Here is a 24,606-nt window from a genome sequence, read left to right on the forward strand (position 1 = left end):
ATTAACACCAAATAAAAATTAGAAACTACACTACAAACATACAATTAAAATACAACATAGAATAAACAGATTCAAATAACAGAAAAACTACCAAATGCACCACTTTCTGTAAATAACCAACACACTTTAAAAAACAAAATCCTGATCATAAACCAGAATTAAATCTTCACCTCCAGCCCTCACAGAAAGCCACAGGCAGAAATGATTTTGCAAGGTCTCTTCAGTAGCAAAGAGTAAGGCAGGAGGTGTGCCGACGGTAAAGCGTCGCTATTTTTAGCGGCTATACCATTGGAATTGCCATGGTAGTCGGCCGATAACTGTGCGGTTTTACCCCCGCTAGCGGTTGAAAAAGGGGTTAATACTGCCCGCAATGCGCCCTTTGTAGAGGCGCACTGTGGGCAGTATCCCATTGTTTTCAATGGGAAGGAGCGGTGGAGGAGCGGTAAACACACTGCTCCTCTCACCGCTCCAAAGATGCTGCTGGCAGGACTTTTGGAGCAGTCCCGCCAGTGCATCGCCTCAGTGTGAAAGCCCTAGGGCTTTCACATTGAGACTACAGGGCAGGAGTTTTTCAGGCGGTACTGAGGCCTGAAACTCCTCAGTGTGAAAGGGGTCTAGCCGTTTTCTCTTGGAGAAGTTGAGGTACTAAAGGCACCAAGGCAAGCAATAGACTGTTCGAATCCCAGGCAGTTCAGCAAACTGGCCAAGATTCAAGCCATGTATGGACAAGCTGAATGTACCCAAACTGATCAAATTGGGTGCAACCAGCCTGTTGTATTTTACTAATTGCTAATGGAGCTTGACGGCTCGCCCCCCCCCCCCCCCCCCACTTCATCAGGCGAACACATTGGTAAACTGTTGATGGGGAAATTGAGCAATTTTATTATTGAGATTAGGTGCTCCATCTATGGCCAGCTTAACCTCCAACAAAAATAGAGATAGGGAAATTGGACGTTTGCGACTATCTACTTTATGCTTCTGAAGCCAGACTTTTTTTTTTTTTTTTAAAGGAGGCCAGCACAAGTAGTCCACATTATAAGTTTCTTATGACAGATCACTTAAAATAATGAATCCACCAAAAATTGAATGTTCCAGGCAAATACCAAGACCCCTGGATCTACTCCCAGTTTCTCAGTGAGGACATAACCTTCATTGCTGATAAGCCACAGAAATACTCAAATACATATGTAGTACGACACAAATGTACAATCTAAAAACGGGAACAAATCATTTCAAGGAAATAGGTAAACCAGTGATCAGGAAGAGATAAATCTCCAGTAGTACCAAATGGTGCGAGATCACAAGCCAATAACTGGAGACTTTAGTATGGCACAACTTGTGCTCTGCAAAATTTTAAATGAGCTGTATAACATTCTAACATTCACATAGGCACCCTGTGCATGAATAAAACACTAGTTTCATTAGATAAATAGTACAATTTAGTGACAACTATGTGACCAGAGTTTGAATAGTTAGTAATTTTTTCAGAGTTTGAATAATCTTCCTTTTATACTGCCAAGCTGACTGACTCTCTACTCAGTCTCTTGACCACAAACAAATGGTTTACTAGCACCAAGCTCATCTTAAATGCCTTTATTTGTCTATGTATAATCTAAGTGTGTGTCATGGATGCAAACAACTCACTATTTGTTGTTTCCCCCCTTACTTGATTTGCAATACAAATATTTGCAGGTAAAAGCACTACCGTCTCCTAGCATAACAGTATTTGCATTTCTAGCTTATTAGAACACTACACCAGACACATGCAAATAATACGATTTGGACAAAGATTGTTTTTAATACCAGATTTACGTGAGGACATCACAATTATCTATTGGCCCACTTTTAGGCTCCTTTTACATCTTGATGTTCCAAATAGCGCGATTCGTTGCATTGAACATCGCAGTAAAACCACGCAAACAGAATTGCGGAACACCTGTCGCCAAAAATAAGTTCTTGTACTTCTTTTGGGTGTCAGGCATCCCACGATTCTGTTTGCGCAATTTCACTGCGATTGTCACCCGGCGAATCATGGAAAATCGTGCTGCGATTGGGGTGTTATTGAAAGTGACGGGGATCGCACGGACATCCCACAATTTGCCGCCATTTAGAATTGTGGGCAGAATCGCAGCAATTGAGAACGGCAAGATGTAAACGGAGCATAACAAACTTTTTCATTTGTAAATAGAAAATGTAATGTCATAGTAGAATAAAGCAGAATACGTTCAGGCTTTAGAACCGCTTCAAGTTGTCCTGCTTGTTCAAAATAAAATAAATGGCTTTTTGTTCAGAGTATGGTCTCAAGTTCACTTTAGGGAAATCTCCTCTAGACCCGGTTCACACTTGTGTGGGCTGCATTTTGCAGGTAAAAATTGAAACGAATGGACTGCCCTGCCCACAAAAAAGTGGGGAAAAGTCCCCGTTTGTGCCCCAACTACTGTTATGTTCCGATTAGTGGCTCGTACTCTACATATGTTGATATTGGCGTCAATGTTATGTTCCGCATACTGCTCTGTTTATTCTACTTAGAGAACAGTCAAGTGCTTTGGCGGCTGTGTCCGCTCTATTGTCATTACTTGTTCCTCTTGAAAAATCAAAAAAAAAAAAAAAAAAAAAAAAAAGGTAGAAAGAAGTCCCAAACCATCTTTGAAAATCGTGCTACACAAAATGGCACCATGCAATTCCACACAGGCATTTTGCCGATGAGTGGGGTGCCATTAAAGGGGCTGTAAAGGTTTGTTTTTTATTTTCTAAATTGGTTCCTTTAAGATAGTGCATTGTTGCTTCACTTACCTTTTCATTCGCTTTGCCTTCTAAATGTTTATTTTTTTCTTTGTCTGAATTTCTCACTTGCTGTTTCTCCCCAGTAAGCTTTCCACCATCATCCATGGGGGTTAGTCAGCCAGAACAGCTTACTGAGGAGGAACAGGAAGTGAGAAATTCAGACAAAGAAAAAAAACACTTAGAAGGAAAAAGGTAAGTGAACCAACAATGCACTAGCCTAAAGGAACCTATTTATAAAATAAAAAACAAACTTTTCAACCCCTTAAATAGTTAATGGCACCCCTGTGCTTCTGCTAAACAGTAGTGCATCTCTCTGGAGTGTTGCGCATTCCAGGCACACAATAGTGTGAACTTGGCCTTTTGCATTCCCCCCCCCCCTATTATTGAACTGAAAAGGCATGCAATAAAGTTAATTGTAATATGAATCTGGACCCTTAGTTTAACTTTTAAAATAAATCCCCCCCCCCCCCTTTTGGGACTTGACCTCCGAAAGATTTAACCTCCTTCATGACCAGACCATTTTTTGCGATATGGCACTGCGTTAGTTTAACTGGCAATTGCGTGTTCATGCGAAGGTGTACCGAAACAAACTTTGACCTTTTTTACTTTCTGCCATAAAACATATCTAAATAAAAAAAAAGAAAAAAAAAAAAGTAGGCCAATATGTATTCGGCTACATATTTTGGTAACAAAAAAGCCCCACTAAGCATATATTGATTGGTCTGAGCAAAAGTTATAGTGTCTACAAACTGGATAGTGCGAGAGTGTGTGCGATATATATAGATATATACACACATTATATATATATATATATATATATATATATATATATATATATATATATATATATATATATATATATATATATATATACACACACACACACACACACACACACACACACACACACACACACACACACACACACACACACACACACACACACACACACACACACACACACACACACACACACACACACACACACACACACACACACACACACACATATATATATATATATATATATATATATATATATATATATATATATATATATATATATATATATATACACACATACACACACATACACACATACACACACAATATCAATCTCTAGTAATGGTGGTGACCAGCGACTTATAGCGGGACTGATATTGCGGCAGACAGTCGGGACACGGACACTTTTTAGGGACCAGTGCTAAAAATATGCACCGTCTCTGTACTAATGACGTGTAAAACTGCTATAGGGCGGTCAGAACGTGGTTAATGTTTTTTTACTTCTGTCCATGTCCATGCTTGGGAGACTCCCCCTCATCATGGCGACAACTGGATTAACCACTTAAGGACCGCCTCCTGCAGATATACGTCTGCAGAATGCCACGGCTGGGCACAAGCACGTACTTGTACGTCCTCTTTAAGTGCCCCGCCGCGGGCTGCGGGTGTGCGACCCGGAGCTCCGCAGCCACGGGACCCGATCGCCGCTGGTGTCCCACGATCGATCCCCGGAGCTGAAGAACGGGGAGAGCTGTGTGTAAAAACAGCTTTCCCGTTCTTCACAGTGGCAGCTTCATTGATCGTGTGTTCCCTAATATAGGGAAACACGATCAATGACGTCAAATGTCCAGCCACGCCCCCTACAGTTAGAAAAACATATGAGGTCACACACAACCCCTACAGCGCCCCCTAGTGGTTAACGCCTAAACTGCACTGTCATTTTCACAGTAAACAATGCATTTTTATATAATTCTTGCTGTGAAAATGACAATGGTCCCAAAAATGTGTCAAAAATGTCCGACGTGTCCGCCATAATGTCGCAGTCACAAAAAAAAAAAAAAAAAAAAAAAATCGCTGGTCGCCGCCATTAGTAGTAAAAAAAAAAAAAAAATTAATAAAAATGCAATAAAACTATCTCCTATTTTGAAAACGCTATAAATTTTGCCCAAACCAATCGATAAACGCTTATTGCGATTTTTACCAAAAATAGGTGGAAGAATACGTATCGGCCTAAACGGAGGGAAAAAAAAAAAGTTATTTTATATCTTTTTGGGGGATATTTATTATAGCATAAAGTAATATTGATTTTTTTTCAAAATTTGCACTCTATTTTTGTTTATAGCGCAAAAAATAAAAACCGCAGAGGTGATCAAATACCACCAAAAGAAAGCTCTATTTGTGGAAAAAAAAAAAAAAGGATGCCATATTTGTTTGGGAGCCACATCGCACGACCGCGCAATTGTCAGTTAAAGCGACGCAGTGCCGAATCGCAAAAACTGGCCAGGTCCTTTACCTGCATAAAGGTCCGGGTCTTAAGTGGTTAAAGGGATGAAAAATACAAAACTAAGTAAAATCTTCCACAGAGAACAGGCATCAGCCGTGTTCCCCCCCCCCCCAAAAAAAACAAAAAAATACTTTATCCTGTCCTAAGCAGCAAAACAGAGGTGGAAGAGGCATATTATACCCTGCTCAAAAACATTATTACACATGCTACTGCATGCAACACAGATTACAACTTTAAAGTGGATGTAAACCCCATTCATGAAATTTGAGCCGGGCACATATCTGCAGTGTTTTGTTATCGCTCTTCAAAGCCCTGAGTCCCGTGGCTTTTTCCTGCTCAGTTTGGTTATCAGCATAACTTCTATCAAGTTCTGACACAGGAGATAAAAGCAGGTTGAATTTTGTGTCAAAGTGTGTGCAATAAATAGATTAGCAGAGAGCTGTTCTATTCACAGCACAGCTCTGCATCGTTTCTTCCTTTCTGCCTACGAGGAGAGGCGGTGTGTGCACCTTTCCTTCAATCAGCTGTCTCACAAGAACCCACACCCACGGGTGAATCAGGAAGAGAGATTTCTAACAGGACGTGCACTTTCTAAACAGTATATAAAGCTGAAGGCAGCAGATATACATGAAAAACCTATGTAGGGAGATACGTTTCATCTCTGTGCATCATCTGAGGCTGTTCACTTCACTGGGTATATGAGGATTTACATCCACTTTCATTTTTTTTAGTACAAGGTTATAGTATGCATTAAAGTTGCTTACCCGTATATTGGAGCCATTATTATTTTCAAACTTTGTTTCTATTTTGATTTGAAATTTTGGCAGAAAAGAACACTGAAAAAAAAATTCTATTGTAAGAATGGTGTAAAGAAGTCATCACATAAGCACACAAAATAATTAAACAGCAAGCATAGTAGTTGTACAGGAACCTGTTAAGTAAATTAAAAAATATGCAAGGGACTTGAAACCTAACATGGGGTCTCCTCAATGCCAAGCTACGCCCTTAGGCATGATTTACTAGGCATTTCCTCTTAAGGGTTCGTTCACACTATAAATGCAAGAAAAAAGCCTGTACAGCGTAGACAGACACATTTACATGGTTTGTACTAACCTGGTGGTCCCCAGAACTGTGAAATGCGTTTATCCTGATCTGGGTGAATATAAATGCATGAGGAGACAATCTTATGTCTGTGGCATACACAAACAATCTAGTCTATCTGTCCTGCAAATGACTGATCAAAAAAGAAGACCGGAGATTGTGTCTGAATGTCACGGTTTGGCAAATAAGCCAAACTATTGGTGTGGTCATTTCTTTCCTTGTCCTGTTCCTCTCCTTTATATAACAATTCAAAATCTGCACAGCCATCAGTTTACCATTTTCTTCTTTGGCCTAATAAATTACATCAGATTGTGTGTGAAATGCACCCTATATAAATGAAAAAGTTAACCGGTAAAATGGTGTACATAACAAAGAAATCTTGGAATTCAATTACATTCCTTAAAGAGAAATGCTTGTAAACCACAGCTGTCAATTCAAGTCATTACAAAAAAAAAAAAAAACATTTGGTGTTCGCCAAACAGCGAACCATTTGGGGCGTTCGCGGCAAATTCTAAAAGCCGTGGAACACCCTTTAGAAGTCTATGGGAGAAATCAAAAATGCCAATTTTAAAGGTTAATATGCAAGTTATTGTCATAAAAAGTGTTTGGGGACCTGGGTACTGCCCCAGGGGACATGCATCAATGCAATTTTTTTTTTTTTTAAACTTCAGTTTTTTCAGAAGCAGTGATTTTAATAATGCTTAAAGGGAAACAATTAAAGTGAAATATTCCTTTTAATTTCGTACCTGGGGGGTGTCTATAGTATGTCTGTAAAGTAGCGCATGCTTCCCGTGTTTATAACAGGAAAAAAAGTCATTCAAAACTACTCATGGCTATAATGAATTGTCGGGTCCCGGCAATATAGAGAAGTTATTGAAAAAAAAACGGCATGGGTTCCACCCAGTCCATTACCGAACCAAAATTAAAGAAAAATGTGTGGGGGCCCTTCTGGTCTGGATATTAAGGGGAACCCTGCACCAAAAAAAAAAAAAAAAAAAAAAAAAAAAGCAGCGGGGTTCCTCCAAAAATCCATACCAGACCTGATTTTAAAGGGAATCCTGCATATATATATATATATATAAAAAATGGTGTGGGGTTCCCCCCAAAAATTCATACCAAACCCTTATCCGAGCACGCAACCTAGCAGGCCGCAGGAAAAGAGGGGGATGAGAGTGCCCCCTACTGCTGAACCGTACTAGGCCACAAGCCCTCAACATGGAGAGGATGTCCCCATGTTGATGGGGACAAGGGCCTCATCCCCACAACCCTTACCCTATGGTTGCAGGGGTCTGCAGGCAGGGGGCTTATTGGAATTTGGAAGCCCCCTTTAACAAAGGGGAACTCCAGATCCAAATGTGTACCTTGTACCCCTACCATTTCACGAAAACAAAAACAAAAAAGTGTTACAATTTCCAAAACCACAGCTTGGGGCAAGTCTTTTTTTAATAAATGATTTATAAATGTACTCCAGTCTCGAGCGATACGGAGAAAAAAAAGCCCCGCCGATAAGAACGAGACCGCCTCCATAGGAGGTGCCCGGCCGCATAAAGCTTGCCCGCCGTGACAGCTCTTTTATAGCCGAGGTCGGGGGCCACCCGTCACGTGCGTGGGTGACCCCCGCCGCCCTCTGATGCAAGGAGAAAGGCCGGGGTTACCCAGTGACGTTTACAGGTGACCCTGCCCCCTCTGGTGCATTGCAGGAAACCGCGTTTCACCATTTTACATATTTCAGAGAATCCTTTGACTAAATAAGACTTTAGAAAGTCTGTCAAATTCAGTTGTTTACAGTCATTTTAGAAAATGTATGTTAGTAAGCAAGTCCATGATTCTGGCCAATGGATACCAATTTCTGACCAAACTTCCATTGGCTCAAATATGCAAATTTACATAGTGCAGACTAAAATGTTTTTAGAAAGATTGTTTGGCAGCCCGGTAGGTCATGCATACATGGCTCATCACCATCTACAGTTTCACATTTTAGGGAGGTCAAACAGCCTAAAAAACAAATGCATGCAATATTCTGAGAGCTACCAGTCAGTCAGTATCAAGCATGTACAAGCTTTTAAATCGCTTGTTATGTATTGTTATACAGGATTTATTACAAATGGAGACTGTCTGGCAAATCTTCTGACAGTTTTGGAGAATGGTCGTATAACTTACATATTTTTCATTTGAAATTTTATTAATTTCTGCCAATTATACAGAAATGAGAAATAGATGCTCTTTAATACTATTTCGTAGACAGCTTTGTGGAACCAACAGACATACAATTGCAAGCTGTGCATGTCGGGTGGAGAAAATCTTTTGGCAGGTCCGACAGTTTTAAGTCTGAACGCTTAATGACTGGCTAAGGACAGGAACATTTTGGCAAAGATTTAAATATTTTCCAATTAATAAATAAATTAGGAGTTCATTGAGGGACATAGGAAGTTTGCCTTCGCTTATACGGAGGATTGGATACTAGAAAATAAACTGTAGGCCAGCCCAGAATAACGCCTCCTACTACCAGCATGCTTCAGGTTTTGTATAGTACCAAGAGCATTGACAAGGCAAGTACCAAGAGCACGATCACAAACGCAGAAAAAAATACCTATTTATAAAGTTTAAAGAGGTTGATGAGGGGTGGGTGGTCCCAAGGGGAGCTGGGAGAGAGGTGGGGCACTTTTGGAGGGGTAAACCAGAATTAATTAGGATACAAAGGTTGTAAGAGGGGACATGGTATTCTACTTATGGAATTTTGTGTGCTTTTGATATGAGAAAAAAAAAAAAAAAGGAGGATTTGTGGGACCGCTGTCCCTCTAAGTTTCAAGAAAAGTGTTTTACAGCCAATTTTTCATCCAAAAAGAGTCCAACTGAGGGATAGGCAACACCGCAAACAAAATGCTAACAGGCTCAAGAAAACAGACTGGAAAATGCCTGCTGCTTAGAGCTGGCCAAAAGACCAAACGCCTGAAGTCGTCAGATGAGGCCTCAACATTTACCTGGTAGAACTTTGAAAACACATGGCCAGAATACAAGTGGCAGCCTTGTAGTTCTAGACAACAGTTGCTTGATGACAAAAATCTAAAGAAACACTCACAGTAAAGAGGGTGAACACTTACCGAATGTCGGAAGATAACGGCCGGTTTAAAAAATAAAAAACATTTAGCCTGTGTGTGTCGGTTTGTCCGACAGAAGCCGGCATTTAGCCCGTGTGTGTCGGTTTGTTTATCCGACAGAAGCAGTCAATTTTTCTCGGCTTCTTTTGGACGAGCATGCTGGAAAACCAGCAACCTGGTCATCGCTCTCAGTCAATGGCAGAGATTGCTGATCGGAGTGTTCTGGTGGGGGGAGGGGAGGCCGTCCCCGTCAGAACACAACAGATCAGTGGGGGAGATTGCTCTACTAACCTTGCATGGAAGGGGGAAAAAAAATGAATAGTGTGTACCCAGCTTTAGAGTGTGCCTCGACAGGAAAGGGTGGAACATGAACCTTGAGCCCATAAGCGGTTTCAGCCACCTAGAATGTTTAATGAAAAGTTTACAGAATTAGTCTAATAGAAGCAGTGTGAGAGGCTCATCTCTAGCTGCATTCAGACAATGGAGAGAACGTTTATTTTAATAAACTGGAACCGGATGTAGGGATAGGGGAATGATGTCCTGGTTGAGGTGAAAGGCAGAAAATGTACTTGAGCAAGAAGTCCTAATCCTCAACATCACAAAAGGTTCCTTGCAAGATGAGGCCACCAGAAACTTGCCATACACTAGTGAGGGCTACAAGGAATACTACCTAGTGTCTGAGTAGAGGAGATTTTCTTATACAGGTTCAAATGGCATTTTCTGAAGCACAGAGAGAACCAGATTCAGATCAAAACGGAGACACGGGGAAGTCCCAGTAAAAAAGTCTTAAACAAGGAGAGGCCAACAGTCTCTGAAACTAGATAGAAATGGCAATACCCTGACCTTGGAGAATGTCGAGAACTGAATGCTAGTCCTACAACTGTGGCTGTAGTTTACAAAGGAATCTCATGGAGTAATTCCTAGTCATTGAGACAGCAGATCCTGTAAACCACAGAGTGTCCACCAGGAGCCTTATCAGGTCAGCATAACACAGATTAACACATCCACCTGTGCCAATCAAGCAACAAGGATTACTGCAATGCCCTCCATCTCAGTCCTGCAGATGAGTAAGATTCAGAGGAAGAAAAAGGCAGAGATTAGGATGTACTGATCCTACAGAATCACCAGGGATATACTGCTTCTGCTAAAAGGAACTCTGCACCTGCAGACAAACCCGTCCAGTTTGTTGTTGAGCCAGGAGGTCCACAATCCTCACCTGCGATACAGATCCTGGAACACACTCCCCAGGGTCTGGCTGGGGAAACCTGACAAAGCCGTTAGTACTTCCACTTGGCAGCGCCCAACCACGACACTACCTGTGACTATGTGTACATACACACCATACATTTTTGTAAATATTTTATATCTTCATATGACACTGAAGAAATTACACTTTGTTACAATGTAAAGTAGTGAGTGTATATAACAGTGTAAATTTGCGGTCCACCCAAAATAACTCACACAGCCATTAATGTCTAAACCGCTGGCAACACAAGTGAGTACACCCCTAAGTGAAAATGTCCAAATTGGGCTTAAGGTGTAGCAGAGTGTCATTACATGAAAAGATGGTCTCTCTCTCTCTCGCTTATGAAGAACTGAAATTTAGCCAAACTATTAGTACCCAAAAGGGTCAGTTTTGGCTGTGGAGCATCAGGTGCAATTAGGTAAAGACTTGCATCAATTAGTATGTCCACAGTGGAAAGCTTTTGGCACAAAGCCATAGCCTAAACCTCACACGTTGCAGAGAAAAATCCCACTATAAAATCAAGGTCCTCAGTACTTTCTTCCATATCTTTACATAAAAGGAGGTTCTACTCCTGATTTCTGGACAGGGTCAGGGGGATAAGATGTGTAGTGCTTTTGGCTTCCTGAAAATGAAGGTTCTAAAAGTGTCCAAAGTTTTTCGTAGATATGAGCCCCTTGCACATGATCATAATTTACTGATGTTTACTCAGGAACTGGTTGACAGAAAGGGGGGAGGATTTACTAAAACTGAAGCACTTTGCCAGGTTCACACTGGGCTGCGGGAGTGAAGCTGTGCGAGTTCAGCTGAACTCGCACGATTTCACTCCCGCTGGCAGTCCCGATTTCGGTCGCGATTTCAGAGACATCTGTGTAGGTTTCTGCACAGATGTCAATGTAAATCGCAGCCCGAAATCATAAAAAGTAGTACAGGAACTAGTTTTTGAAATCGGTGCAGCCATGCACCGATTAGGACGGTGCCATTGCCGACAATTGCTGGCAAATGCCGCCGACTTGAGATGCGATTTGACATCTCAAATTGTACCAGTGTGAACCAGGCCTTAATCTGCTGAAGATGTGCATGGTAGTCAACTAGCTTCTGACGTCAGCTTGTTTAATTAAGCTTTGACAATAAAAGCTGGAAGCGGATTGGTTTCTTTGCAAAGCTGCGCCAGAGTCTGCACTCTCCAGTTTCAGTAAAGTTTAGTATAAGTAAAAGTGAAAAAAAATTCCTTGCCCGTGTTGTAATATATTCACTTAAAACAAACTATAGAGGGCGAGTGCGCATGCGCGGGCAACGGCGATGGCTGACTGAGCCGTGAGCTCCGCACCAGGCAGGAACAGCGGCGCCCGTAGCTCGGTACACAGACGCCCCCGAGCTTTACAAACCCACACAGGCAGCCCTCGGGACAGCGGGCACATTTTGGTACCTCAGGGTACTCTGAAATCCAGATACTTTTGCCGTTCTGAGACGTGGAACGATTGTGAGGAGAATCCAAGATGGCCGCCGCGCGGCTCACACAGGCACAACAGCACAGCCTCATTGACCAGGGATCTCTCAGGCAAGTGACGCCCTTCTCCCCCCTGCAAAACAAACAGGAAGACCTGGGAAATTCCCCTCATATGAACTATCTTTACCCAGACACCAATGGAGCTCAGATTCAACCCATAATGTCTGAAAATTTACTCACACCTCAGGGACCTATGGTTTCACCTCAGCATAGTCCCCTCAGCCATGACGCATTATCAATGGGGTCGCCTACCCTAATGGAGGAACTATTCTTGAAATTTTCATCCTTATTAGACAGGGGCTTGTCGCAAACAGCAGCCAAAATTACGGGTGATTTAAAGGCTGACTTCCACTCATTAGGTACTAGGATAGAAGCTGTTGAGGGCAAATTGGAGGAAACAATTGCAGCTACCTCACAGAATTACAGTCATATGCAAACACTTCAAGACCAGCTGGAAGTAGCCATGAATCGCATTGATGAACTCGAAAACAGATCACGGAGGTCGAATATTAGGATTAGAGGTCTGCCTGAATCCGTCATCAATGTCCCTGAGGCAGTGCAGGACCTAATCAAAAATCTTCTTCCCAACATCACTCCTCAGCGATTGGAACTAGACAGAGCTCACAGGGCCCTAGGAGCCCCTAGGAAAGATGGCTCTCCAAGGGACATCATTGCTAAGCCACATCACTTTTCTGTCAAGGAGGAAGTCATGAGACAAGCAAGGTCGGCTCAGGTCATATTGTGCCAGGGTCATCAAGTACAACTTTTTGCGGACCTATCTCCTTCCACCATCCAAAGACGAAGGTCTCTGAAACCCCTGCTTCTTGCGTTAACCCAGAAATCTATCAAATATAAGTGGGCTTTCCCATTTGCGGTCAAATTCTCTCTCAATAGCAAACCATATGCCTTTTCCACCCTATCAGAAGGGGAAAATCTGCTACTGCGACTGAAAATCATAGCTCAAGAAGCAGACATGGACACTTCCAGCATGTGTCAAGGGTCCAACAAAAGAGCTATCCCTACCAGCCCTCCATCTCCCCTGTGGCTGAAGAACAAGAATAAGAAAGCCAAGGACAATGGAACTACCTGAAATGTGACTTTTGTGCTTTACCACCAAGCTCCTTTTAGCTTGCTCTCTGAGCAATGGTTAGGCCTGATAGGCCGATTGGATTTTTTCCTCATGTTCTCTTATTTTGGTCTTTTTTTTTTTTTTTTTTTTTTCCTTCTCCATTTCATATATAGGTCATATTACCTATCTAGTTCTCCCAAACTGTTCCTAAGCTAGTACCTGCTGGTGGTCGGCACAGGCTTTCCTTGACCCACTCTTTGAGGGGGGGGGGGGGGGGGGGGGAGTCTGAGGCGATTACCTGGGGTCGTTAATTCCACAAAAGTGGTATATTATTTTTTTCTTTTTTTTGATGTGTACTGTTCATTGCAATTTTTATTCAGGTCGATAATATATTTTTGGGCGCCTGGTTCCTGCCTGGTCCTAATGCGCCTCCAGCCAACCGTCGGATACCTTATGGTCTCCGAGGGGTGGACAGCTCCCTCTGATTTCAGAGGAGCTGATGTTGTGTTTGACTTCCTGGGCGTCTGGGGCCTCTCCCCCCCAGCGCTTGTTTTCTCTTCTCAGGGAGTTCCTTTTTGCTCTTTTCTTTCCTGTCTTCCCTCACCTTACCCTATGATCCTTAATTGTATACAAACATGCCTAAGATTTTCTTCACCTACAGGTGCTTCACTCCTCCTGACTGCCTTCAGGGGTACAGCCCTCATGACTTCGTTCTTTTCGAAACTACTGTGGGTGAGTGGGGGTTGCTCCAGCCGCGGTGCCGACTCTTTACCACATGGCTAATCAGGTAGATTTTAATATTCGCATTGCCTCACATAATGTTCAGGGTATGAACTCTCAGATCAAACGGAGGAAGGTAATGGACCTTTACAAATCTATGCACCTTGACATTGTCATGATGCAGGAAACCCACCTTCCTATCCGATATAGCACTACTTTCCTCCACCCACATTTTCCTCAATTTTATCTGGCCAGTGCTGAAAACAAAACCAAAGGAGTAGCGATACTATTCTCCAAGAAATGTGCCTTTGTCAAATTATCTGATGTCATTGACCCAGAGGGAAGGTTTATTCTGGTTAAAGGTAGGATAGGGGATCAGTTATTCTCTCTTGTTTCCTACTATACCCCTAACAGGGGACAAGCTAAATTCTTCAAGACAATGATTGATACCCTGTCTCCTGACCTCGAGGGCACCATTGTGCTCGGAGGGGATTCTAACACAGCCCTGGACCAGGGCTTAGATAAAACTAAACCTCCTGGGTCTAGATTGATTCGCCCTACAAGAGAAAGCCTCAAATTCGCAAAAGTTCTGCATGATAATGGCCTAGCTGATACCTGGAGGGAACTCAACCCCTCTACACGAGATTACACTCATTTTTCTCATCCACACTTGTCCTATGCACGCATTGATCATATCCTCACCCCGTCTTCCACTCTCCCGGCGATCCTGTCTGCCTCCATAAGGGACACTGTATTATCTGACCACTCCTTAGTAATCATATCGCTTAAATTAGGGGTCCGGGAGGGATCACGTACGTTTTGGAGACTGAACGAGTCCTTACTGTCTGAGCCAGTCAGGGTCAAGGAGATAGGCTTAGCCTTGACAGAATACTTTAAACTCAATGATACAGGGGACGTTTCTGAGGAAACGATATGGGCTGCCCACAAAGCCTTTATTAGAGGGAGGCTCATTCAGATCTCTACGAAACTAAAACGAGAAAGGGTTGCTGAAATAAGCAAATTGGAAGCGGAATACATTTCCCTTAAAGCCAGACATAAAAAAAACCCGTCTGGAGTCTCCACGTCGGTTATAGACAACGCTAGACTGGCGCTCAATCTCGCTCTTACTACCCGGGCTGAGAAATCAATTAGGTGGGGTACACATAAATTCCACACCCAAGCTGATAAAATAGGCCCCCTCCTTGCTGCCAAACTTACCCCTAAAACTAAATTGATTTCTATGCCTAAAATAAAAATAGGGGGTAATCCTCCTACAACCAATCCATCCAAAATCCTAGAGGCTTTCCAAGGCTTTTATTCACGCCTTTATGAACCCCACACCCGGCTAACTGTTGGTTCAACGCCACAATTCCTAGAGGGACTACATATCCCGACCCTGTCAACGGCTCACAGAGATATCTTGGATTCCCCAATCACAGATGAGGAGGTTATGGAGGTAGTTAAGGGTCTTAGAACTGGGTCGGCCCCTGGTCCAGATGGACTGTCTATCCCTTATTACAAAACTTTCTTGGATATCCTGGCTCCACACATGACTAAGTTTTTTAATTCCAAAACCAGGGGTGATCCTCTGGATTCCCAGATTAATACAGCCTTTATAACGGTCATTCCTAAACCGGACAAAAACCCAGAAGACGTTAAAAACTACCGCCCGATATCTCTTATTAATAACGACCTTAAGGTCCTCACCAAAATCCTAGCCAATAGATTAGCAGGGTTCATAGGGCAGTACGTACACAAAGACCAGGTAGGTTTTATACCTGGCAGACAGGGTCCGGACCAAATTAGGCGAGCAATAGACCTAGCGTCGATTTTGCAAACCAATTGGGCGGGGGGGACCCCCCAGAGAGGATTTTTGTTGTCACTGGACCTGCAGAAGGCCTTTGACTCTGTTTCCTGGCCCTATCTTTTTAATTTACTTGAGATGTGGGGATTTGGACCTAGATTTCTAGGCATTATTAGGGCCCTATACGCAAACCCTAGAGCTTTAGTTAGAATTAACGGACATTACTCCAAACCCATTGAGATTAAAAGGGGTACCAGACAAGGTTGTCCCCTGTCCCCTTTAGTTTTCGCTATAGCAATCGAGACTTTAGCAATAGCCATACGTCAGAATCCCAATATCTCAGGAGTTCAGTGTGGAGATCAAACTCACAAATGTGCCCTCTTTGCGGATGACATACTGCTGTTCCTAACCTCTCCTGTCTCCACCCTCCCCAACTTATGTCATATTCTGGACGACTTCTCCAAAATCTCTGGCCTATCGGTCAACTTTTCTAAATCACAGGCCCTTAATATATCTCTGCCCTCACAACTAGTGCTGGATCTTAAACAATCCTTTAACTTTAGCTGGAATGACTCCTCAATCCAATATCTGGGAATTGCTCTGGCCGCAAAGACGGAGGCTCTATACGATCTTAATTACCCCCCCTTATATAAGAAAATGGAAGCTGATCTTAAAATATGGTCCAGATTTAATCTCTCTTGGTTGGGAAGAATAAACTCAGTCAAAATGACCCTGTTCCCTAGAATACTATACTTGTTTCGCTCACTCCCCATCCCCATAAGAAGAAATTATCTAAAATCTTTACAAAGCAAACTGCTAAAGTTCATATGGGGATCAAAGGGGTATCGCGTGCCACAAGACACACTAATCCGCCATAGAAGCAAGGGGGGTCTGGGTCTACCTGACCTTCATAAGTATTATCTCTCGGCTAGATTAGCTCAATTCTCTGTCTTGTATTCCAAGATCAATGTACCTGATTGGGTAAATATAGAACAACTAGCTATTCCCTCGGCTCCCCTTGACTACCACCTTTGGTCCCCCATCAAATCCCGCCCTTCCATCCTCTCCCCAGTTCTATCCCAATCATTTGCTTTGTGGGATAGCCTTAGACACAATGCCAGAATGACATCAGCTGCCCATCCTCTAGCTCATATCTTCAATAACCCTGAATTCCCATCGGGCATGCGACCCTCTCAGTTCCAATGGTGGCTGGACAAGGGGCTATATCGGATAGGACATTTCTTTTCTTCCAGCGGTCCCATCTCCCTAAACTACTGTACTCATACTTTGAAAATTCCTGACTCGGAGAGGGGTCGCTTTAATGAAATTTCTGATTATCTACATAGCATCTGGAAGTCCAGACCCCTTCCTCCTGACTTCACTTCATACGAACATTGGTGTGGACAAGCAATGGGGCGGAGGGGAGGCATCTCGGTGATCTACTCGGCCCTCACTCACCCAACAGACAAAACGCCTTATATGAAGGCTTGGGAATCTGACTTTCAAAGTAATATGAGCCTAGAGAGCTGGCACAAAGCTTTTTTCAGATCCTTCAAGGGCATTCAGAGCGCCTCCCTAATGGAGGCCAGTGTGAAGGTTTTCACCAGGTGGTATCTTACCCCCTCCAGATTGGCCTCCATGTTCCCTTCTGCGGATCCCCTCTGTTTTCGGGGGTGTCTGCTGCGGGGCACCATGGCGCACATATGGTGGGAATGTCCTAGAATCCGCTCCTTTTGGAGAATTATCTTCAAAATTATCTCCAAAGTTACTGGGCACCGGATCACTGGGGCTCCCAATACGGCCCTCCTAAATGCCCAAATACCACGACTTAACAGACCCACACAGAAGTTGGTGCACTTTATCTTACTGAGCGCGAAGATAGCCATTGCTAAGTCTTGGAAACAACCCAGGCCACTCATCTCAGTGGTTAAACAAAAAGTTTCATGGATCATGATTCAGGAGAAGTTATCCAGCATACTGCATGATTCCTCCGAAGCATTCCGTGAGACTTGGGCCCCTTGGGCTAACTATGTTGGCATTCCTCTTACCCCTGTACCTGAATAGGTCGGATTGTGCTCTTAAATGGTATAAGGCATTCAACTGCCCTCTTCCCCTTGACCCCCTTACCTCTATTTCCTTTTCCTCTGTCCTTTCTTCTTTACCTCTTATGCTTTCCCTATTAGACTTAGTATTATTTACAATTTAATTGAACAACTCTTTAAGGGTCATAGCCCTAGAGTTTTAAAGCTCTTTGTGTTTGTTATCTTCCGGGGGAATGTTTGTATGTTATTTCCCCTAGAGGGCTTTTTGTTCCTTCCCCACACTAGTGGGAGGGGGATAAAGGTTTGGGGCCTTTCACTTGGCACAGTTGGTTCCCAATTGGGGTGTCGAGGGTTGGGTCCCGGATCTTTCTTTCTTAGGTCCGGCCCCTTGGGTGTTAAGTACTAACTATAGAGGCACTTAGGTCCTCTTCGGTACCCTAGCTGGTTAGTTAGGTAGATTTCCCCATTTTCTGTCTACTCCCCCCGGAAGAGATGGTTATTTACTTCGCTTTATTGTAACCTCACAATGGTTTCATTTGTCTCCTGGGGCTTATGTTATGTTTACTGATATGTCATGACTGTAACCCTTTTGATAAATCTCAATAAAAATTTATTGAAATTAAAACAAACTATAGAGGTGCAAATATGCATATGCGCATAAATTACTGCACTCAACTAAAAAACTTTCCATTTTAGTTTTATGGCTCTGTACTCAACGCGGCATTACCGATCTTTACTTAAAGTGGAGTTCCACCCAAAAGTGGAACTTCCACTCATGTGTCTCCTCCCCCCATCTCGGGTACCACATTTGGCACCTTTACGCAGCGGTGCCTCATGCATGCACAGTAGGGACCCAGCATGAAGCCGTAAGGCCCCTTTCACACTGGGGCAGGAGGCGATATAGCGTCTGATTTGGCCGCTAGCGGTGTGGTATTAACCTCCGCTAGCGGCCGATAAAGGGTTAATACCGCCCGCAATGCGCCTCTGTAGAGGCGCGTTGCGGGCGGTATTGCCGTGGTTTTCCATTGTTTTAAATGGGAAGGAGCGGTATACACGCCGCTCCTCTCACTGCTCCAAAGATGATGCTGCTGACAGGAGTTTTTTTTCTCTCCCGCCAGCCCATCGCCTCAGTGTGAAAGCCCTCGGGCTTTCACATTGAGTATGCAGTGCAGGAGTTTTTCAGGTGGTATAGCAGCGCTATTTTTAGCGCTGTACCGTCTGAAAACCTGCTCAGTGTGAAAGGGGTCTAATGCTACACTGCCGGGTTCCCTTACCCGCAATGGTGGCGGCAGCATCGGACAGCTGATGGAAACATCAGCTGCGGTGCCGACAATGCTGGACTCCAGAACAAAAATCATAAATGTATGTGTAGTATGCAGTATGTGTAGCTGCGGTCTTAATTTTTTCAGGGGTGGGCAGACCTCTAACTGTGTGCATTCTTCCATAGACAACATTTCTACAGAAAAATCCGTCCAAAACATGCTTTTTTTACTCCAATGTGCAAGAGGCCATAGCGGCAGAGAAATCTGCTTTTGTCCGACAGGCTGCATGTCTGAGAGAAATCTAGGCCGAGATGAAGGAAGCAGTGTCCATATAAGACAAGCCATCACCTATTCTGTGTTTCTTCTAGGTGGTCAGCAGTACACATGTTATTCTAGCCATTTAGTCCCAGGTCCATTGCACCTGCGATTCTCCATTGCAAGTGAGGGGATCCCCATTTGGATACACATGGTTTATCAGCACGGAATAGATTGGGTTTTTGCATGTCTAGAGAAGGAGCCACCAAGCTTCCAACATGTTCAACAAGCTTTGACTGTACCACTCGGCCCGCCGCGTCATTGGATGTGATCGACAGCAGCGCCAGCCAATGGCTGCGCTGCCATCAATCTGTCCAGCCTAGCCAATCAACTGCCAGGCTGGGAACCGAAGAGGATCACGTGGACACGTGCGGGATGTTTTTTCATTTTAATGCTTAGGATGCATTAAGGTGAAAAAACATTTAACTTTACAACCCCTTTAACCACTTCCCGCCCGGCCTATGGCCGATTTACGTCCGGGATGGGGTTATGAAATCCTGACAGGACGTTCCAGAACGTCCTGCAGGATTTCATGCCGCGCGCGCCCGTGGGGGCGCGCATCGCGGCGATCGGTGATGCGGGGTGTCAGTCTGACACCCTGCATCTCCGATCTCGGTAAAGAGCCTCCGGCGGAGGCGCTTTACCACGTGATCAGCCGTGTCCAACCACGGCTGATCACGATGTAAACAGGAAGAGCCGTCGATGGCTCTTCCTCACTCGCGTCTGACGCGAGTAGAGGATAGCCGATCGGCGGCTCTCCTGACAGGGGGGGTTAGCGCTGATTGTTTATCAGCGCAGCCCCCCCTCGGATCGCCACACTGGACCACCAGGGATGCCCACCCTGGAGCACCAGGGTGGGCAAAAAAAAAAAAAATGACAGAAAAAAAAAAAAAAAAAAAGTCTAAAAAAAAAAAAAAAAAAAAGCATAAAGAAAAAAAAAAAAGATGCCAGTCAGTGCCCACAAATGGGCACTGACTGGCAACCTGGCAAAAATCAGTGCTGCCACCCCAGTGTCCATCAGCGCCACCCCAGTGTCCATCAGCGCCACCCCAGTGTCCATCAGTGCCACCCCAGTGTCCATCAGTGCCACCCCACAGTGCCCATCCATGCCCAGTGCCCACCTATCAGTGCCCATCTGTGCCACCCATAAGTATCCATCTGTGCCGCCTATGAGTGCCCAGTGCCGCCCATGTGTGCCCATCAGTGCCGCCTATGTGTGCCCATCAGTGCCGCCTATGTGTGCCCATCAGTGCCGCCTATGTGTGCCCATCAGTGCCGCCTATGTGTGCCCATCAGTGCCGCCTATGTGTGCCCATCAGTGCCGCCTATGTGTGCCCATCAGTGCCGCCTATGTGTGCCCATCAGTGCCGCCTATGTGTGCCCATCAGTGCCGCCTATGTGTGCCCATCAGTGCCGCCTATGTGTGCCCATCAGTGCCGCCTATGTGTGCCCATCAGTGCCGCCTATGTGTGCCCATCAGTGCCGCCTATGTGTGCCCATCAGTGCCGCCTATGTGTGCCCATCAGTGCCGCCTATGTGTGCCCATCAGTGCCGCCTATGTGTGCCCATCAGTGCCGCCTATGTGTGCCCATCAGTGCCGCCTATGTGTGCCCATCAGTGTCGCATACCAGCGCCGCCAATCAGTGCCACCTCATCTGTGGCCGTCAGTACTACCTCATCGATGTCCATCAGTGCCATCTCATCGGTGCCCATTAGTGCCGCCATATCAGTGCCCGTAATTGAAAGAGAAAACTTATTTACAAAAAAATTAACAGAAAAAAATAAAAACGTAATTTTTTTTCCAAATTTTCAGCTTTTTTTTAGTTGTTGCGCAAAAAAAAAAAATCGCAGAGGTGATCGAATACCACCAAAAGAAAGCTCTATTTGTGGGGAAAAAAGGACGCCAATTTTGTTTGGGTACAGTGTAGCATGACCGCGCAATTGCCATTCAAAGTGCGACAGTGCTGAAAGCTGAAAATTGGCTTGGGCGGGAAGCTGCGTAAGTACCTGGTATGGAAGTGGTTAAGTAACATTTCTCTCGCTAATTTTGGTATAAAATGTAAAGTCTGTCCAAAAATTGACAAGAGAAATCTTCCTGTACTCACACAACTGCAACTTCAACAAAGCACAATCCGTTTTTGCCAAATCTCATAATTCGTTTAAATCCTGGGAAAGTAAAATTATCCACCAATTGAAATTGGGCATTACTTACCATACCCTTTAATGCTCCAACAGGACTAATGAACCTTCCACTAACAGCCGACACAATTTACCAATATATTGTATGTAGAATTGCTTAAAAGCCCCTTTCAAAGAAGCAACAAGCATTTCAGAATTAATGGGCAAAACATTCCTTTTGTAAAGGTACATTAACCAAGTCAACACTGTAAAGGTTGTTAAAAAAACTTGACAAGTGATCAAAAGTTCAAGACACAACAAAGAGTACATGAGATCATGCGACTTACCGTGTATTCTGAGCGTCAGCCGGCAGGAAACAAAAAAAAAAAAAAAGAAAAAAAACACAAGAAACACGTTAGACAAATGCAATTGAAATTCTTGACATAATGTCAGTGACATATGCTTACAGTTTATTGTTAATGTCAAAACTCCCACTTCTGCTTGTTCATTTTCTTTAAATCTCTTTTCATGTAAATTGCATGGCTTAGTGGAAAACCACCCCCGATCTTGACTTCGCTGTAAAGCAATGATTGGGAAGTGCAGACTTTTGCTTAGCTATGACCTGGCAATAGGACATTTCTACTAAAATATTATTGCCCAATTTAGGTTCAATTTCTCTGAACAAAATAGCCATTTAGACAAAGCAAGCATTTTTCAGATTCAAAATGTGAAGGATACAGGTGATATGGGGGGGGGGGGGGGGCATCTGAATATTTATTCTAATGGTTTGGGCAGAGGGGTTTTATAGCCAACCTTCCACAAGCTCTGCAGGCAACCACTTTAGGAATGATTTATGAAAGAGAGAACAAAGAAACCCGAGGCAGAAAGTTCATAGCAACCAGATTCAATGTTTACCTTTTCTCAGGAAAAGAAAGGTTGCTGGCTGTGCACACCAGCCCTACTACTGCTTCACATTTTCATAAATCAGTCCCTTTGTGAAATGAATTGATACAAAAGGGTCACGTGCATAAAAAGGGACTGCAAGGGGAAGAGTGGAACTCTTTTTTATTATTTCCCAAAGTAGCCTATAATCTTCCAGAAGTCAATTCTCCAGGGAAGACTAGAAATAAAAGGAAATATTCTTCTTGGTTCCGTTTAAACACTGCAGATTTACAAGAGACGCCAACTACGGCCTGCAGGCACCATGGTAAAAAGTCTGTAAATATACACCACTGTGCAAGAGTTTTAGGCAAGTGTAAAACAAAATTCTGTAAATTAACCACTTCCAGACCTTGGGTGTTTTTCAGATTTGGTGTTTGCAAGACTAAAACTGTTTTTTTCTGCTAGAAAATTACTTAAAACCCCCAAACATTATATATATTTTTTTCTAACACCCTAGAGAATAAAATAGTGGTCATTCCAATACTTTGTCACACCGTATTTGCGCAGCGGTCTTACAAGCGCACTTTTTTTGGAAAAAAATCACTTTTTTGAATGAAAAAAATAAGACAATAAATTTGGCCCAATTTTTTTATATATTGTGAAAGATAATGTTACGCCGAGTAAAATGATACCCAACATGTCACGCTTAAAAATTGCGCCCGCTCGTGGCATGGCGTCAAACTTTTACCCTTAAAAATCTCGATAGGCGAGGTTTAAAAAATTCTAGAGATTGCATTTTTTGAGCTACAGAGTAGGTCTAGGGCTAGAATTATTGCTCCAATGATCGCGGCGATACCTCACTTGTGTGATTTGAACACCGTTTTCATATGCGGGCGCTACTCGCGTATGCGTTCGCTTCTGCGCGCGAGCTTGTCGGGACGGGGTGCTTTAAAAAAAATTTGTTTTATTTATTTTTATTTATTTTATTACTTTTTACACTGAAAAAATAAATAAAAATTGATCACTTTTATTCCTATTATAAAGGAATGTAAACATCCCTTGTAATAGAAAAAAGCATGACAGGTCCTCTTAAAATATGAGATCTGGGGTCAAAAAGACCTCAGATCTCATATTTAGACTAAAATGCAAAAAAAAAAAAAAAAAAATTTGAAACGGTCATTTTTTTCAAATGACAAAAAAAAAAAAATTGTCTCCAACAGGCTGGGCGGGACTGACGTTTTGACGTCACTTCCGCCCAGCAGAGCTATGGGGACGGGCGAAGGAGATTTTTCCTTCAGTCTCGTCCCCAGTCACCAGCCGAACGGTCCCGATCCCCTCCCGCCACCGATAACGGCGATCTCGCGGCGAATCCGCCGCGGAGACCGCCGTTATCGTGTACCAGACCGCGCACACTAAAGATCGATACCTCGGTTGTGGCAGCAGCTGCTGCCGTTACCGAGATATCAATCTTTAAAAAGAGGACGCACATCGTCGTGCGCAGGTCTGGAAGTGGTCAAGAACACTTTCAGGAATAAAAAAAAAAAAAAAAGGTCAGTTTTCCTTTTATCAATTAACAAAATGGAAAGTAAATGAACAGAAGAGAAATCAAAAATCGATAGCTGGTATGACCACCTTTTACGGTCAAAAACAGCATAAATTCTTCCAAATACACGCAAACAGTTTTCATAAAGGAACTCGGCAGGTAGGTTGTTCCACAGATCTATGGATGTAGGCTGCCTGAGATCCTTCTGTATCCCTGTAATCTTAGACAGACTTGTTGATGTGGAGATCAGGGCTCTGTGGGGGCCAAAGCTACACTTCCAGGATTCCTTGTTCTTTACACTGAAGATGGTTCTTAATGACATTGACTATGTTTGGGGTCGTTGGCCTGCTATAGAATAAATTTGGAGCCAATCACACATCTCCCTGGTGGTATGGCATGATGAATAAGTATCTGCCTGTATTTCTCAACATTGATGACAGTATTGATACTTACCAAATCTCCAACTTAATTTGCAGAGATGCAGCTCCAGACTTGTAAGGAACCCTCACAATGCTTCACTGTTGCCTGCAGACACTCAATGTACAATTTCCAGCCCTTCAGCTAACAAACGCCTTCTGCTACAGCCAACTATTTCAAATTTTGACTCATCAGTCCAGAGGACCTGTTTACCAATTTTCTGCAGCCCGGTTCCTGTTTTGATGCATAATTGAGCCGCTTAGCTTTGATTCCATGTTTGAGGTATGGCTTTTTAGCTGCACTTCTTCCATGAAGACCACTTTTGGCCAGTATTCTCTGGACAGTAGATAGGTGTACCTGGGTACCGCTAGTTTCTGCCAGTCTGTGCTGATGGCACAGCTTAAAATCTTTTGA

The 24,606-nt window shown here is 43.5% G+C and overlaps 1 protein-coding gene across 1 annotated transcript in view; it reads right to left on the reverse strand.

Annotated features, from left to right (window-relative positions):
* Positions 1–24,606, reverse strand: part of LOC120915285 (cytoplasmic phosphatidylinositol transfer protein 1-like) — a 176,958-nt gene that overhangs the window by 23,980 nt on the left and 128,372 nt on the right. The window contains exons 4-5 of the mRNA XM_040325664.1: positions 21,698–21,705; positions 5,833–5,904 (exon numbers count right to left, since the gene is read on the reverse strand). Coding sequence (XP_040181598.1) covers positions 5,833–5,904; positions 21,698–21,705 — 80 coding nt within the window. The remainder of the gene's footprint in view (positions 1–5,832; positions 5,905–21,697; positions 21,706–24,606) is intronic.

The sequence above is a fragment of the Rana temporaria genome, chromosome 10 (genome assembly GCF_905171775.1).
Source record: "Rana temporaria chromosome 10, aRanTem1.1, whole genome shotgun sequence".
In the NCBI taxonomy this organism is placed as follows: domain Eukaryota; kingdom Metazoa; phylum Chordata; class Amphibia; order Anura; family Ranidae; genus Rana; species Rana temporaria.